Genomic DNA, 14,803 nt, shown 5'->3' with positions numbered 1-14,803 from the left:
GTAATTCTGGCTGGGGCTCTTTGTTTAGGCAAAGCGGTGGGCGGTGTCATAATGTTACCATTGTTGTTAACGAAACGGCCATTTGTTCTTTGGCCTCCTATTATCTACCCTACACGTGTCCTTCATCTTTCAAGCAAAACGCTGCCGTTTTGTAATAATACGCCTAACTCGCTATTTTACCTTGGTTCGACGATCGACGTTGACGTGCACGAGCCTATTCAGTTCATTGGGTTTTCCAAAGTCAGATGCAGTTCAACTGCTCTCCGGAGCAGGGCAATATTGTCAACTTGAATAATGCACTTTAATGCCAAATTATTTACGTGTAATGTTTTGTTTTGTTTTATATAGACTTCAATACTAAATTGATATTTTTTAAAATATCCATATGTTATGATTATGATTTGATTGGAAAAAATATATTAATAAAATATATGATATATATATATATATATAAAGTTTAATAATTATGCTTCTCAGTATAAAAAAGTTATAAAATATTACTCAATCATAAATTATAATTTATAAGACTTTTAATGTAATTATATAAAATTCATCAAACTTATAATAACTTATGATTGAATAGTTAGTCTAGAACTATTTTTCTTGATACAAATGTTCAGATATTATAAATTATTATTATTACTTTTGGTTTGCCATAGTATCAATAAAATTTAAATTTAAGATCTCTTGTATAAATTACCAGAATCTCTTATCATTGGGCAGAATCCTAGTAAATTATTTCTAGATTGTATCATACTGTGTTTGTCTTCAGATGTGTTGCATTTAATTTGACTTATTCCTAGTGTAAGCTTTAAGAAATTAGAGTTATATGATATATTTTTTCTTTTAAAATAATAATAACGAATCACAAATCAAATCAGGTAACTACATACAATTTGTGATATAAAGTTTTTTGGTGAAAATTTGTGATATCAATTAATTTGAGGTTGAGTTCAATTGTTATTATTAGTACAAAAGATTTTATATTTTCTTGGAAAAAATTATATATTTAATTAATTATCTCAAATATAGTTTTAAGATAATTAAATTACTTTTAAAAAAGATAGTTATTATAAAAATTAATTATGTTTCTATTATATGTTGTAATTTATAATTTATGATTAAATGATAGATATGTTCATTTTAGTTAATTTCTTTTATTTTTAAAAAATATTCTTAACAAAAATAACATATCATTGTCTTTTTCTTTTATCTCGTCTCCAACATTTTTGAGATTCAGAGTAAAAATTAAAAAAGAGACCCTAAATAATAGAAATGTATTTTATAAATAATTAATCGACAAAAAAATTATAAATTCAACAATAAAAAAATAATACATAAAACTCTTATATATTAAAAAGTTCACGTGAAGTTAATAAATTATTTTAATATAAATTTTTAAAAGTTTTGAAATCCTTTAGAATAAGATATCTGAGCCATTGATTACCTTATGCATGTAATACGCGTGCATATGATTTGATTAATATGTTCAACTATTAGTGTTTATTTTTTTGGGTAACTTACGTGTATGAAAAGGGAGGGAAAAAAGCATTAATGATGACGTAAAACGAAGTTACAGTTTTAACGTCCATATAAGTTAGAATGGTATTTTAGTAATTTGAATAGAAACCTCCACCAGGTCGCAGAGATGCGGACGCCATTTGAACGTTCTTACGAATGAAAAATACTGTATCTCAATGCAAAAATAAAATAAAATATTATTTAACAATTTTAAATTAAAAAGAAGGGGAAAAGCAAAGAAACAAAAACAAGGCAAAAACCTGAGTTGCGGAGGAAAGAAACATAATCTGGAATTCGAGAAGCTAATCAATCGTTTGCGGTTGCTTTGTTCCTCCTCTCGCAGGTATCACAATCCTTATCTTCTCCGTCCCTTTCTCTATTTGCCCCTAGTTCTTTTTTCTTTTCCTTAGAAGATTCCACTTCAACTCTACCTCTTCTCGCGTTTCAATTCCAATAAATATCTAATTGGGTCTTTATCTTTTCAATTATTGCTGCGGGTTTGATTCATGTGATTTTCTTTTCCTTTTTTCTCTCCTTAATTTTACTCTTCTGCAGGGAAGGTTTTTTTCTCTCTACCTGCTGAAGGTAAATGATGCCTAATAATTATTGATTATTTTTTCCATGTTTCTATTGATCGGCACGGTTTTGCGTGTCTGGCACAATCCTGGTCAATTTATGAGGGAACATATTGTGGGATCTCTTGTAGTTAATTTCGTCCCTGTTATTTTTTGGTTTATTGGTGAATCAGATCCGTGGTGGGGTAATTTATGAATGCTGCTATTTCCCTACCTCTTTGCTATACCCCTTTTAGGGTTGAGTTGGAAAGGGGAAACCTTTGTAGAAGAATCACGCAATTTATAACAATATATATGATTTGATATTATTTTGTTGTTTGTGAAGGTTTTAAATTTTTTTTTTTGGCCCTTGACTTGAATGGGGTTCTAATATATTGCTTTCTTTTTGTTATCTATTTGTGTGTGAGAGCAGATGGTTAGGGGAGGAAGGTTTAGCGGCAAACGCAATTTCAGGAAAAGGGTTCGGTCAAAGGAGGGAGGTTCTGATGATTCGGATGAGGACTATGTGGTTTCAGATGAAGGTAGAGAGGCATCTGACTATTACTGCTCCTCCTTAGATGGATGCGCATCAGAGGAGGGTTTTGATAGTTTTATGGAAGAAGAGGAGGAGCAATTTCGAAGAGTGAGGAGTATCAATAGATCCAAGTCAAAAAAGGGCATTGCTGGTCGGCGGAAAAATGGCAGTAAAAGCTCACACAGGAGGGGAAGGATTACATATGCAGAAGAAGAAGACGTAGAAGAGGAGGAGGAGGAGGAGGAAGAGTTTGAAGACGAAGAGGAAGAGGACGAGGACGAGGAAGAATACAAAGAGGAGGAGGAGGAGGAGGAAAGTCAAGAAGCGAGGAATTTCAAAAGGTCAAAGGCCAAAAATGGTGTTTGTGGTAAGAAAAAACGTGCAGGTAAAATCTCCCCAAAGAGGGGAAGGAAAATACGTGCAGAACAATTGGAAGAAGAGGAGGAGGAGGAAGAAGAGGAGAAACAGGTGGAGGAAGAGGAGGAGGAGAAGGTGGAGAGAAGTGGAGCTGAGGAAGAAGAACCGGAGGGAGATAGAGATGGAGAGGATGAAGATTTTGAATATGATGATGAGGATGATGAATTTTTGCCAGAGGAAGAAGAATATTCAGATGAGGAAGAAATGGGGGGGAGAAACAAGAAAAACGAGGGCGTGAAAATGGAGAAGAAGGTTTTGCAGAAGAAAAGGGCCTCTGTGGTTTCTACCAGGGGTCGGAAAAGGCGGAGTTCTAGAGCATCAAAGAAACCCTTGGGAAACAAAAGAAGAAAGAATGGGAGGTTAAGGAAGAAAGAAAAGTGTGAAGATGAGGATAATTTTATGGATAATGGCACAACCATCGGGACAACGACTGGGAGAAAGCGGGGCCAGAAGAGAAGAAGGGTGCTTCTTTCAGATTCAGATTATGCATCTTCTGGATCATCTGATTTTGAGTTTACCATATCTGAAGAAGAGAGAGAACAGGTGAGAGAAGCCAAGAGATTGTGTGGAAATTTGAGAAATAACTTGAGGAGTTCATCCCATCCAATAAATAAAGAGGCTGGTGTCCATGAGGATCAACATCGACAGCGCAAGCCTCCAGCTCGGAAGGGTAAGGAAAAGATAGAAGAACCTCAGGGAAGAAAGGGTAAGGAAAAGGTGGAGGATTTAAAAAGTGAGAAGGGAAAGCAAACATGTGGAATTTGTCTATCTGAAGAAGATAAAAGAAGAGTAAGGGGAGTACTAAATTGTTGCACTCACTTCTTTTGTTTTGCTTGCATTATGGAGTGGGCAAAGGTGGAATCTCGCTGCCCTTTGTGTAAACAGAGATTCAAAACAATCAGCAAGCCTGCACGGTCAACGACAGGGATTGATTTAAGAGAAGTGGTGATACAAGTTCCAGAACGTGACCAGGTATTTGAATTATTCCTCAGCTTTTGCATTTTCTTCAATTTATTGCCTCCTAATGAATAATACATTTTGATTTCATGTGCAGGTTTATCAGCCCTCTGAAGAAGAACTAAGGAGCTATATTGATCCATATGAATATGTTATGTGTTCAGAGTGTCATCAAGGTGGAGATGATGGCCTCATGCTACTCTGTGATATCTGTGATTCCCCTGCACACACATATTGTGTTGGTTTGGGGCGGGAAGTTCCTGAAGGTAATTGGTATTGTGATGGATGTAGACCAGTTGCTTTGGGATCTTCAAGCTCCCAAGTTCAAGAAGGTGTGGCTGATCCAAGGGTATCGGTCCAGAGCCATCCTATTAGACCACCCCCTGCTCTACATGTACGAGAAAGTATAGACCTCAACTTGATTTCATCACCCCGTGCGGCTTTTAATCAAGGTTTTGGGCATCTTCCTTCTTCAAGATTTAGTGGCAGAAGTGTTGAAGGAGCTTCTCCCGTATCTGGAGGGGCACCAACTTTATCAGAGAGACGCTGGATACACCGTCAGATTCAACAACTACTTTCAATAGATAGGATGGCTTCTTCACCTGGCAGAACCAATGGTGTTTCAGCTACCAGTTCAACTAGTAACTTATATAGCTCTCAAATTGATCAAAGTAGGGGAACTGCCACCCTGCATGCAAGGACACAGGATGTGGGAACATCATACCACACATTTTTTGACGAGAGATTATGCAACAATTCCTCTCCATTAATGCAGAATGGGGCATTATGGCCTGGACTTATGGGGACAACCCCAGTACCAGATTGTGAACTAGCTCATCAGTTCAGTAGATCAAACATTGTTCCTGATAGTGGCTTATCCCCTGCTATCAGAGAAGAAAGTAACTTTCACATTGCAAAGGAGCAATTGCAGTCAATGGTTAAAAGCCACTTGAAGAACTTGTCTCAAAATATTGATTTAGGTAAGTATTGTTTTTCTTCTACCAGTTACAGATTTTGTTTTTTCTACCACTTCTTTTTTCATTCATCATACGGGGAGGGAGGGATTTTTGCGACATTTGGGACTCAAAACACATAAAGTGGGTCCTTCCCCAACCTTTAGAGACACGGTACATGTCTATGAAACCACAAGGCCCGGATCATTACAAAAATTGAGGACAGGCTTTCTTGTCTGTGAAGAGAACCTTCGTAGAGGTACCTGTGCGTTAATCCTTTTCTAATCAAGCCTTGGAATAATTTTCCAACATGATATCTAATAGGGAAATTGCATCATGGTTCCATTGAAGTGTTTTTTGCTCATTTTACTGCAGTCATAAAAAAAATTCAAAATGCCTTTTATCTTTTTTATTCAGGCCACAATACTATCAAGGATATCGCAAGGAGTTCTATGCACACCATACTAGCAGCTTGTGATCTTGAGCACCTGAAGAGTGAAGTTTGCACTGTGCCTCCTCCATCTGCCTGTCCGCATATGGAGCTAATAGCTAGTGGGCAAACGAGTCTGATTAAAGGTTGCTGCTCATCTTGCTTTGATTCTTTTGTAGGAGATGTGGTGAAGAGGGTTTTGGACACAAGAGTTTCGTCACAGTGGTTACGATTAGGTCTTTAGGGATAAAATCATTGTAATGTGTCCAAAGACACACCTTTTTTGTTAGTTCAGAAAGACAAGAACATTTCATTTACTTGTTTATACATATCATCATATGAATATGATTTCACTAAACAGAAAGGCTGCTGCTTCTAACATTTTATTTGTTTAATTGATACGACTGGTCAACAATATACCCTTCAGAGTCTTGCTTGGTTGAATGAAAAATGGAAATGTGAAAAAATTAAAATGGAAATCATTTACACGTGTTTGGTTAAACAAATATACGAAATAAGCTATATATATTATATGTTTTTAAATTTTGAATCTTGTTAAAAATTATTTGTAATTCGTCTTCTATTCACATTCCGTCTGCTTATTTAACTAAGTGAGAACCATAACTAACTGTATTTGAAGGTTAAGAGGAAACGGCCTCTTAGATAGGTGAAAGAAACCGATACTAAAAATTATTTAACATGCACCTTAGCTAGCTAAAAGAAACTAATTCTGGTTCAGACATTGTGTTTACACACTGGCTGAAGCCTTTTTGTTGGTCTCGACTGCAGAAGTGGATTATTTTTCCTTAATTTACACGATTTCCTTTCAAACTGTCCAAATATATATAACTGCTTTCATGTCACCCCACAGGAAAAAATATTACCTATACTTAAGCGTTACTTCCTATTTTATTTTTTTATCGTTATACTAGCGGCGCGCAGATTTTGTGCCTTGTGTGTCGGTCATTATATTCAAATTCTTTAAATATTTTGTTGAATAAATAGTTATTTTTGTGTTTGGATGTGCACTATCGCTGAGAAGTTTGTCCCTGGAAATAAAAAAGAAATATATATATATAAAATTCATCTATTGGTTAATTTTCATATGTTACTGTTAATGAAAAAATCTACACCTAACATATTCTAAAGAATGAATTTATTAGCGCTTTAGACATTTAAGGACAAAAATAATTATTTATCTAAAATATAATTTAATCTTTATCTTTTCTTTTTTAATTGATAAAACATAGCATTACAACAAACACTTAAAAAAAATAAAAAAACAAACATAAGTTAAAATAAATACAATAATAATAATAAATATAATATTAATTAATAATCTTAATTTATCTATAATTCTGAAATTTCTATTGCAAATGACTATTTATCTTATTTTGTTTGATAGAAAGGAAACGCATGATATTGCTGGCACATTTGCCTGCGGTATGTCCGAAGAAGAGGCACGCTGCTGTTTCTTGTGACTTTGAAGAATCACCCAAAAAGAAATAGAAAAAGTTTCAAGCATAATGGGAATACGGGTCAGGAAAGGATTTTTTTTCATTTAAGCTTTATGATCTGAGATTAAAGGAGATGATGAAACTCTTGAACTAAAAACATCAGTTCACATATAACATAAATTACATTCATTTTCTACTACTTATTATTCCACTCTGATCAAATACATAGACAATTTCATCAGGCAAACCATACATAGCAGGTACCGCATATGAATTCGCCCACTACTGAAGCAGCCACCTCCATGAATTTCCTTTATAAATTGTCATCAAGTATGGTGGACAGCAACAGCCCTTGAACAAACTCGCATCTTTTTTCCTTCTCCTCCTTATCCTTAACTGACAAGGTTGATGTCTCCACATTTCTACAGAAAATAGTAGAAACACATTAGAAACTAGGAGATGCTAGGAAGACAATGAAACCCACGCTACTTGATAGCATATTATGCCCTTAGCAAGCATTGTTTTGCAACAGAGTACTAGATTGATTGGGAAGGTGACAATTTATAGAAACATATGAGAAAATAATATGAAAAAAAAAAGATTAAGAGAAAGCAAATAGAGTGTTCAATTGAATAGGCATGAAGCTATAAATAATAAATAAATTCAAACAAATAAAACATGCTAGCATCACATGGTTGGCACAAATGGGAGTGATAAGAAAGAAGAAAATCATCTCAGTGAATTCAATCTTGTAAAATATTTTACAATATTAACAAACAATTTCTAAACTTCTAATACAAGTATAATAAACTAGGTAATTTTGCATGAAAAACAATAGATGGGAACAGTATGTAACCAACCCAAACAGGAATACTTGCAAAGAATTCCATGAAGAGGAAGTGATTTTTTTTAAAAAAAAGAAATAGAAAACTGAAACAGAAATACCTTGTTGACACAGTCTCATCTAAGCATTTTTTAGATGATCTTGTCTCAGTGTGTAAGTGAGGCTGAGAACTGGCATGTTCATTAGCTAAAGGCAATATAAATGATGACAACAGTGGATCTGCATTAGATGAGGACACTATACATGAAGATCCGCCAAAAAGGGATTGCAAATTTCCTTCTCGTAGTTCCTTCCTCAATAAAGATAGTGTTGAATACGATCCACCTTTCCGTGATTTCCTTTTGCGCTGCATGTATTCACTGGTTAAGAAATTCAGCCAAGTAAAAGTTGGGTTTAAATGTAATTTTTTTTTGTGTTGTTTTCAATTTTATTTTGATTATCCTTTTTTAAAATATGCATTTTGGCAACAGCAACATGTCCCATAATAATAATATAATAAAAGAAAACTCAATAAATGCTCAGTTAACCTGCGATTAAGTAAAAAGTTGTGCTAAGCTGCTAATAACCATTTAAGAATTGGCACAGCCAAATTTAACTTCTAATAAAAGGATATCTTAAATATACTCCCATGTTGTAGGGTTATATGTGCTACCATATCAACCCCCACCCTCAATGCACAAACTGGACATACCTGCAAACAGAAATGCTACAATCAGAAAACGATTGTTTTACTTACAAAAAAATGTATCACTTTTTTTTCCAATATGAACATCATAATTTTATTCTCAATAAAAATTTGACTCTTTTTTTTTATCTTAACCCTCCGGTTTTTCAGGGAAAGAGGTTCTGACTAATCCGGAGTTCGTCCAGAGGTAAGTAAAGTCCGACCAAGAATTGTTTCTGCCAAGGATCGAACTCGGATAATACCCGAATGATTCAACCTTAATTTCAACACATTAACCACTTGTGCTCAATCACTTGGTTAATAAAAGTTTGACTCTACCCATAGGAAATAGAGAGGAAAGGTATGTAGAAATGAACAAAAACTTTAAGGCTATGCAAAATTGGTGCATCGATCAGACAGCAAATACCAGAAAACCTTAAAAATTGCATGAAAATGGTAGAAAGGAAAAAGAAAAGTAGTCATACCCCATTTTTTGCCTCCATTGGATGCTCTTCATCAATGTGGCAGCATAATCCAACGATATCAAAATACTCAGAACAAAATGGGCAGAGAAACTCCTCTCTTATATCATCGTCCCCATCATTTTCATCAAAACCCATGAACATGTCTAAATTCACGAAAATCAATATTAGATATTTGAAAATAAACAAACACCAGAACCAGAACAAACCCAAGGGGGCCAAAAAGGCCCTCTTCAGCAAATCCACACAATTTAAAATCACTAAGATAAATTCTAATCCCAGGTTACATAGCTAACCAAGATCTTCACACATCACAAACCCCCCAATTATCATTGCCATCATAATATTAATAATTAATAATCCCGTGCATAGAAAACGAGGCACCAAAAAAGCAGTTTGAGCTGCGCTTTTTAGAGAATATCATTATAATTATGCTTCTGATTTCATAAAATTCCCATTTCCATGCCCAGTATCAATAATCCAAACACATCAAATAACCATAAAAATCACCACCACCACTACCATCATCATCATCAACAACAACAACAATAATAATAATAATAACCATCCGCTGAACAATTTTCCGGAAAATCAAAATTTCACGTTAGGTCCCTTATTTTACCCCCTTTATATACATCGAAACATAAAATCCAACCCCCACACCCTCGCAAGTTGTAAAAAAAATGCTTTTTTTTTTGTCACAGGAACCTCATCCTGAATAGGAGAAGGAGAAAACGAAGAAAAGGTGAAAAATGAATTGAATTGGGGGGAAAGTAGAGAAGGCGAACCTGATCGAGATTGAAGAGCGGATTGGTAGCGCCTGGAAGCGGAAGAGAGTCGAGCACTCCAAGAGGAATCACCGTCCATGGCTGGTCTCTGTTTGTTTACGATCCGATTGTGATCTCGATTAGGGTTTTGGTTTAGAAACCGAAAGTGAGAGAGAGAAAGATGTGTAAGAACAATACAACGATGCCGCTGAGGGGAGGACAGAAGGAGCAAAGAGAAATCCTACTGCATTTTCCTCCTTTCATTTATATCCCCATTTTTTTTATTTTCTTTTTTTCATTTTCTGTTCGTTTCTTTTAATTTAATCTCACTTTTTTTTTCCTTCCATTTACCACGTCAGCGGTAAGAAGGGTCCAAAGTTCAGACTTGAAAGTCCAGCAAGCTCTACGATGGATTGCACTAAAACTCGGGGAGTTGTATGGGCACCAGCATAACCCAATAATTTTTAAAAATCCTCATTTTATCTTTTTGTTATAAGTTGTTCAACGGAACCTTATTTTTTTCCTTGATCTTCATTGTCGTGAGAGTTTTTTGTTCATTGGTGCATTGTTTACAATGATTCATCGCCAAGTGGTGATTGTCGCGATGGTTGGTTTGACCATTAACGACGAAAATAAGTTCTTGATTTGATTTTTTTCACGTAATAGTTACGGATTAATAATCCGTAAGTTATATAAAATTTACGGATTTGTAATTCATAAGTTTTATATAACTCACAGATTGTTAATCCGTTTACTTCTTATGGATTAATAATCCGTAAGAAGCATACGAATTGACAACCAATTCATAAGAAGCATACAAATTGATTGAAAATCCGTAAGCCTCATATGAATTATCAATCCGTAATTTTATTTTAAATTTATTTGTTGTTTTTATAAATTTATTTTATTGTTTAATTAGAAAAAAATTAGAATTGATAATTAAAAAACTTTTAAATAGATATAGTTAGAATATTCATTTGATAGTTGTAGTGTGTATAGTTTGAAAGCGATATTAATGTGAAAAGAATTTATACATAATTTTTTTCATTTTTAATTTAATGTATTATATTAATAATGCGGTAAAAAATGCGAAAATTATATGATTGTATGATTATGGTGTGGTTAGGGGTTTTTTGTTTGTCATTGAAATTTTTGAATGTTTTGTTAAGATAGACAAAGATTAGTGGATGTATGATAGTGTAAAGGGTTAATGAAGAATATGTTGATTGTTCTGATGCGTTCAATACTTTTCAAGTATTAATATGATTTATTGTTATTAACATAATTAAATGAATGTCCCTTGAAGACTAAACTTGTATGGATTGCATTGTAGGTGTTTGCTACCTGTGATGATGTTCTGCATTAGGCTCGATCTGTTGCTTATGAAATTGGATTTGTGACAGTGATTATGAGGTCAAACAAATAATGATATTAGAGGAAGACCCTCGTTTGTTTTAATTGGTTGTGAAAGGAGTAGTCAGTATAAGGCCAAGAAGAAAGATTTGGTAAGAACATGTATCAATAATAGAAAATGTGGGTGTTTCTTTAAGCTGCATGCAAAACCAGTTGTGGGAGGCGAATGATTGATGGTGAAGTTAATTTGTGGGAGTCACAATCATGAATTGACGAAGTTATTAGTTGGGCATCCATATGTTGATCGACTAACTAAGGATGAGAAGATCATTGTTATTGATATGACAAAGTCAATGGTGAAACCAAGAAATATTCTTTTAACATTGAAGAAGCACAATATCAATAGTTATACAACAATCAAGCAAATATACAATGCAAAAAATGCTTACCGTTCTTCCATAAGAGGCAGTAATACTAAAATGCAATAACTAATGAAACTTCTTGAACGGGATCAGTATATTCATTGACATAGATTGAAGGATGAAAATGTTGTATGTGACATATTTTAGAGTCATTTTGATGCAGTCAAATTAACGAATGTTTGTAATTTGGTTTTTTTGATAGACAGCACCTACAAAACGAACAGGTAAAGGCTACCGTTACTTGATATTGTTGGTGTGACACTAATAAGGATGACATTTTCTGCTGCTTTTGCCTATTTGGAGGGAGAATGTCTGAATAATGTTGTTTGGACTCTACAACGGTTTCAAGATCTTTTCCTTAGACGTGATGCACTCCCTGCAGTTATTGTTATTGACATAGATCTAGCACTGATGTATGCAATGAAAATTGTATTCCCTGAGGCTACCAATTTGTTGTGTCGGTTTCACATTGATAAGAATATGAAGACAAAGTGTAAAACCATTGTTGGTAAAAAAAAATGCATGAGATTATGTCATGGAAGCTTGGGGGAGTTTGGTGGATTGTCCTTCTAAGCAACAGTTCGATGAGTGCCTTAAGAAGTTTGAAATTGCTTATTCACCATGGGCAATGTTTGTTGACTATGTGAACCAAACATGGGTGATTCCTCACAAAGAAAGATTTGTTAAATCCTGGACAAATAAGGTAATGCACTTAGGAAACACAACAACTAACATGTATAAAAATTATAAATTTTTGTAGTTGTCAGGGTTTACGATTGAATGGATTAAAAAAATTATGTTTCTTTACCTGGTTGTGTATTTCATATGCAGGGTTGAGTCTGCTCATTGGGCCTTAAAGAAACTACTTCAAAATAGCCTTGGAGACCTATGTAGTGTTTGGAAAGCCATAAACAACATGATCACGCTACAACACACTAAAATTAAGGCATCTTTTGAGACAAGTATACATGTGGTTGGACATGTTTTTAAAGTTACCTTATACAAGAGACTACTTGGCATTGTATTAAATCAGATTGCTGCTGAGTTTGAGCTATACATTATGCTGGCAAAAACCTTTCTCGTTATGGATGGGTGATGAGAATTACTCACAGTCTTCCATGTGCATGTGAGCTATCCAAATATGTTGTTGGTACCAGACCACTTGAGACAATCCATATGTTTTGGCGGAGGCTAAGTTTTTCAGACCAAGTGTTATCTGAGCTCCAAGTGAGCATAAACGAAGAGATGGATACCATATCCAAGTGATTTGAAGAGCTTGATGTTTGTGGCAAAGTTACTTTGAATAGTAAACTTTGGGAAATTGCTTACCCTGATCTAAACTCTATGCGTGCTCCTCCAGAAAAGGTGAAAACAAAAGGTGCCTAAAAGAAACCGATGACCAAGCAACAAAGATCAACAAAGCGTGATCCATCTTATTGGGAGTATGTTGATGCATTACATTTTGTGCAGAATAGTAATTCTTCATTCAAACGTAACGCATCATCATCTGAGCAACCAATTCAAAGAAGGACCATGCCGATGTTGGATCAATTTCATCCATGCATTCATGATTCCATTGTAAACATTGTTGATGTGAAAGCTGATAGTAATTGTGGATATCGTGCAATTGCTGCCATATTAGGTATGGGTGAAGATTTATGGTCATTGGTGCACAACCATTTGCTTAAAGAACTTACAAAATAGTCTAATTAGTATATGAACTTGGTTGGTGGCGTAGACAAATTTGAGGAATTAAAGCGGTTCCTACTTGTTGATGGATTATCCATGATATATAACTTTATTGTTATGTTTTGTTCAATTAAATTTGCTTTAAATAAATTCAATTTGTTCACTGTTACATGCAGACTACCATGGACAAGTGGATGAATATAACCGACATGGGATATGTCATTGCATCAAGGTATAATGTGATCCTTGTTTCTCTTTCACTCCAACAAAGCATGACATTTTCCCTCTTAGAAGTTAACCACCAATAGATTCTTTCATGCATTGCATCATATGTATCGGTCATGTGTATGACAATCATTTTGTTCAGGTAAATGCATGATCATCCTGTTTGTGTAATTATTGTAAAAAAAATATGTTTTGATATTTTCAATGTGTATATGCTTATGTAACAGGTATTTCTAAGAGACCGTTGTTCGTTACCGCTAGTAGCATTGTTATGGTCTACACATTATCATCATCAGGCAAAGCAATGACCCACACCATATATTAGTAGAATGCAACGGTATACAAATTTGTCAAGGTTGAACAAAAACTTTGTTGATTTAGGTGAAGATTGAACATTTAGTTATTTGTGCGGTTATCATGTAATACGATAATATACCTGTGTTTCCTTCGACGTTGATATAATTATGTATTTCACTAAAATTTCAAACGGTATTTAGTAGGAGTATGTCTTAGTGTGTTTATGTCAAAGTCAATCCACTAACCAGGGTTTAGTGTTACTTGAATAATTAAGTTGGTTTCACTAATTAGGGTTATTAAAGGATTAACATAATAATGTAAATTGGTGATTACTTTTAAATTCAAATACAACTTAAATAAAATTAATTAAAAAACTTATCAAATAATATTAAATAATAAACATTGTTCAGTCATATTGCATACATAAATCATACAAAACCTAAAAAATCGCAAAACTCTTCATGCGTCTTTCATACGCCACCTTCGTCTTGATCGAACGTAGACATTCCATTGTACAGTGACACCTCTTGCGATCCTTAGGCATTCTTTGGTGATAGTGTATGCTTCTGTTCCTTCAATCACTATCCTTTGGCTGAGAAGCCTTTTCAACCTTTCAGCTATTGCTTGGCAAGCCTCTTAGGACATTATCAAAAAAAAGGAAAAAAAGTTAAGGGTTAATGAATGTTCACATCAGCGGGTGCATCTTTAGGTGCTTCATCCATAGCCATTGCCGTCACCGGGTGCTGAGCAACATTTGGTTCAAAAAACGTGTCATCGTGTTGCACGAGCGAATGTTTAGGAGGATCCCCAGGCTGTGTCAGACTCATGAAAGGATGAGATATCAAGTAGAACCACTCCATGTAGTTTGTGAACACTGGTAGGGTGCTATAAATATCTAACCGACCGGTGCAATGTATTCAGAAAACTGAATCCATCTATCATCAATGTCTTCTATACATAGAGAAGGACCAACAGGGTATGGAGGAATGATCTGTACATACCCAAACTATTGTACAACCCTTTCTGGCCGGTGTAGGACAATAGATGGACCCTATATGATATGTCCAAAAAATAAAGAGATAACCTCAAACTCCATGAATGCACGATGGTCATCATATGGAATCCAACACATAGCATCGAATGTCAATCTATCCAAATGCTTATGATACATCGATATTGATAATGTCTTCCCAAACTTCCAACAACAGACACATGGTTTCCTCTCATCATAATCAT

General features: G+C 34.7%; 2 protein-coding genes across 3 annotated transcripts; one reads left to right on the top strand and one right to left on the bottom strand.

Annotated features, from left to right (window-relative positions):
- Nucleotides 1-1,696: 1,696 nt before the first annotated feature.
- Nucleotides 1,697-5,784, top strand: LOC114370406 (remodeling and spacing factor 1-like). Of its 2 annotated transcripts, none has more exons than XM_028327753.1 (4): nt 1,697-1,864; nt 2,509-3,999; nt 4,082-4,964; nt 5,355-5,784. In XM_028327753.1, exons 2-4 carry the CDS (start codon nt 2,509-2,511, stop codon nt 5,609-5,611), a joined length of 2,631 nt encoding a protein of 876 aa, XP_028183554.1. In that variant the 5' UTR covers nt 1,697-1,864; the 3' UTR covers nt 5,612-5,784. The 2 variants fall into 2 exon arrangements, with proteins under 2 accessions (XP_028183554.1, XP_028183555.1); XM_028327754.1 differs by lacking the exon at nt 1,697-1,864 and adding an exon at nt 1,935-2,106.
- Nucleotides 5,785-6,906: 1,122 nt separating this feature from the next.
- Nucleotides 6,907-9,833, bottom strand: LOC114372509 (protein DEHYDRATION-INDUCED 19 homolog 3-like). Its single transcript, XM_028330098.1, has 5 exons — nt 9,603-9,833; nt 8,818-8,960; nt 8,282-8,359; nt 7,770-8,020; nt 6,907-7,246 (listed from the first exon to the last, which is right to left on the bottom strand). The coding sequence occupies exons 1-5, from the start codon at nt 9,679-9,681 to the stop codon at nt 7,138-7,140; spliced, it is 660 nt and encodes a 219-aa protein (XP_028185899.1). The 5' UTR covers nt 9,682-9,833; the 3' UTR covers nt 6,907-7,137.
- Nucleotides 9,834-14,803: the final 4,970 nt, after the last annotated feature.

The sequence above is a fragment of the Glycine soja genome, chromosome 10 (genome assembly GCF_004193775.1).
Source record: "Glycine soja cultivar W05 chromosome 10, ASM419377v2, whole genome shotgun sequence".
Lineage (NCBI taxonomy): Eukaryota > Viridiplantae > Streptophyta > Magnoliopsida > Fabales > Fabaceae > Glycine > Glycine soja.
The sequence above is the reverse complement of the archived record's forward strand: the minus strand, read 5'-3'. Positions and strand labels throughout refer to the sequence as shown.

Excerpts from the sequence above, each read along its gene's own strand:
- LOC114370406 (XM_028327753.1), top strand. The coding sequence starts at position 2,509 with ATGGTTAGGGGAGGAAGGTTTAGCGGCAAACGCAATTTCAGGAAAAGG. Across the intron at positions 4,000-4,081 it reads AAGTTCCAGAACGTGACCAG|GTTTATCAGCCCTCTGAAGA; the intron begins GTATTTGAATTA and ends TTTCATGTGCAG. Across the intron at positions 4,965-5,354 it reads GTCTCAAAATATTGATTTAG|GCCACAATACTATCAAGGAT; the intron begins GTAAGTATTGTT and ends TTTTTTATTCAG.
- LOC114372509 (XM_028330098.1), bottom strand. The coding sequence starts at position 9,681 with ATGGACGGTGATTCCTCTTGGAGTGCTCGACTCTCTTCCGCTTCCAGG. Across the intron at positions 8,961-9,602 it reads CGCTCTTCAATCTCGATCAG|ACATGTTCATGGGTTTTGAT; the intron begins GTTCGCCTTCTC and ends TCGTGAATTTAG. Across the intron at positions 7,247-7,769 it reads GATGAGACTGTGTCAACAAG|AAATGTGGAGACATCAACCT; the intron begins GTATTTCTGTTT and ends TATTTTCTGTAG.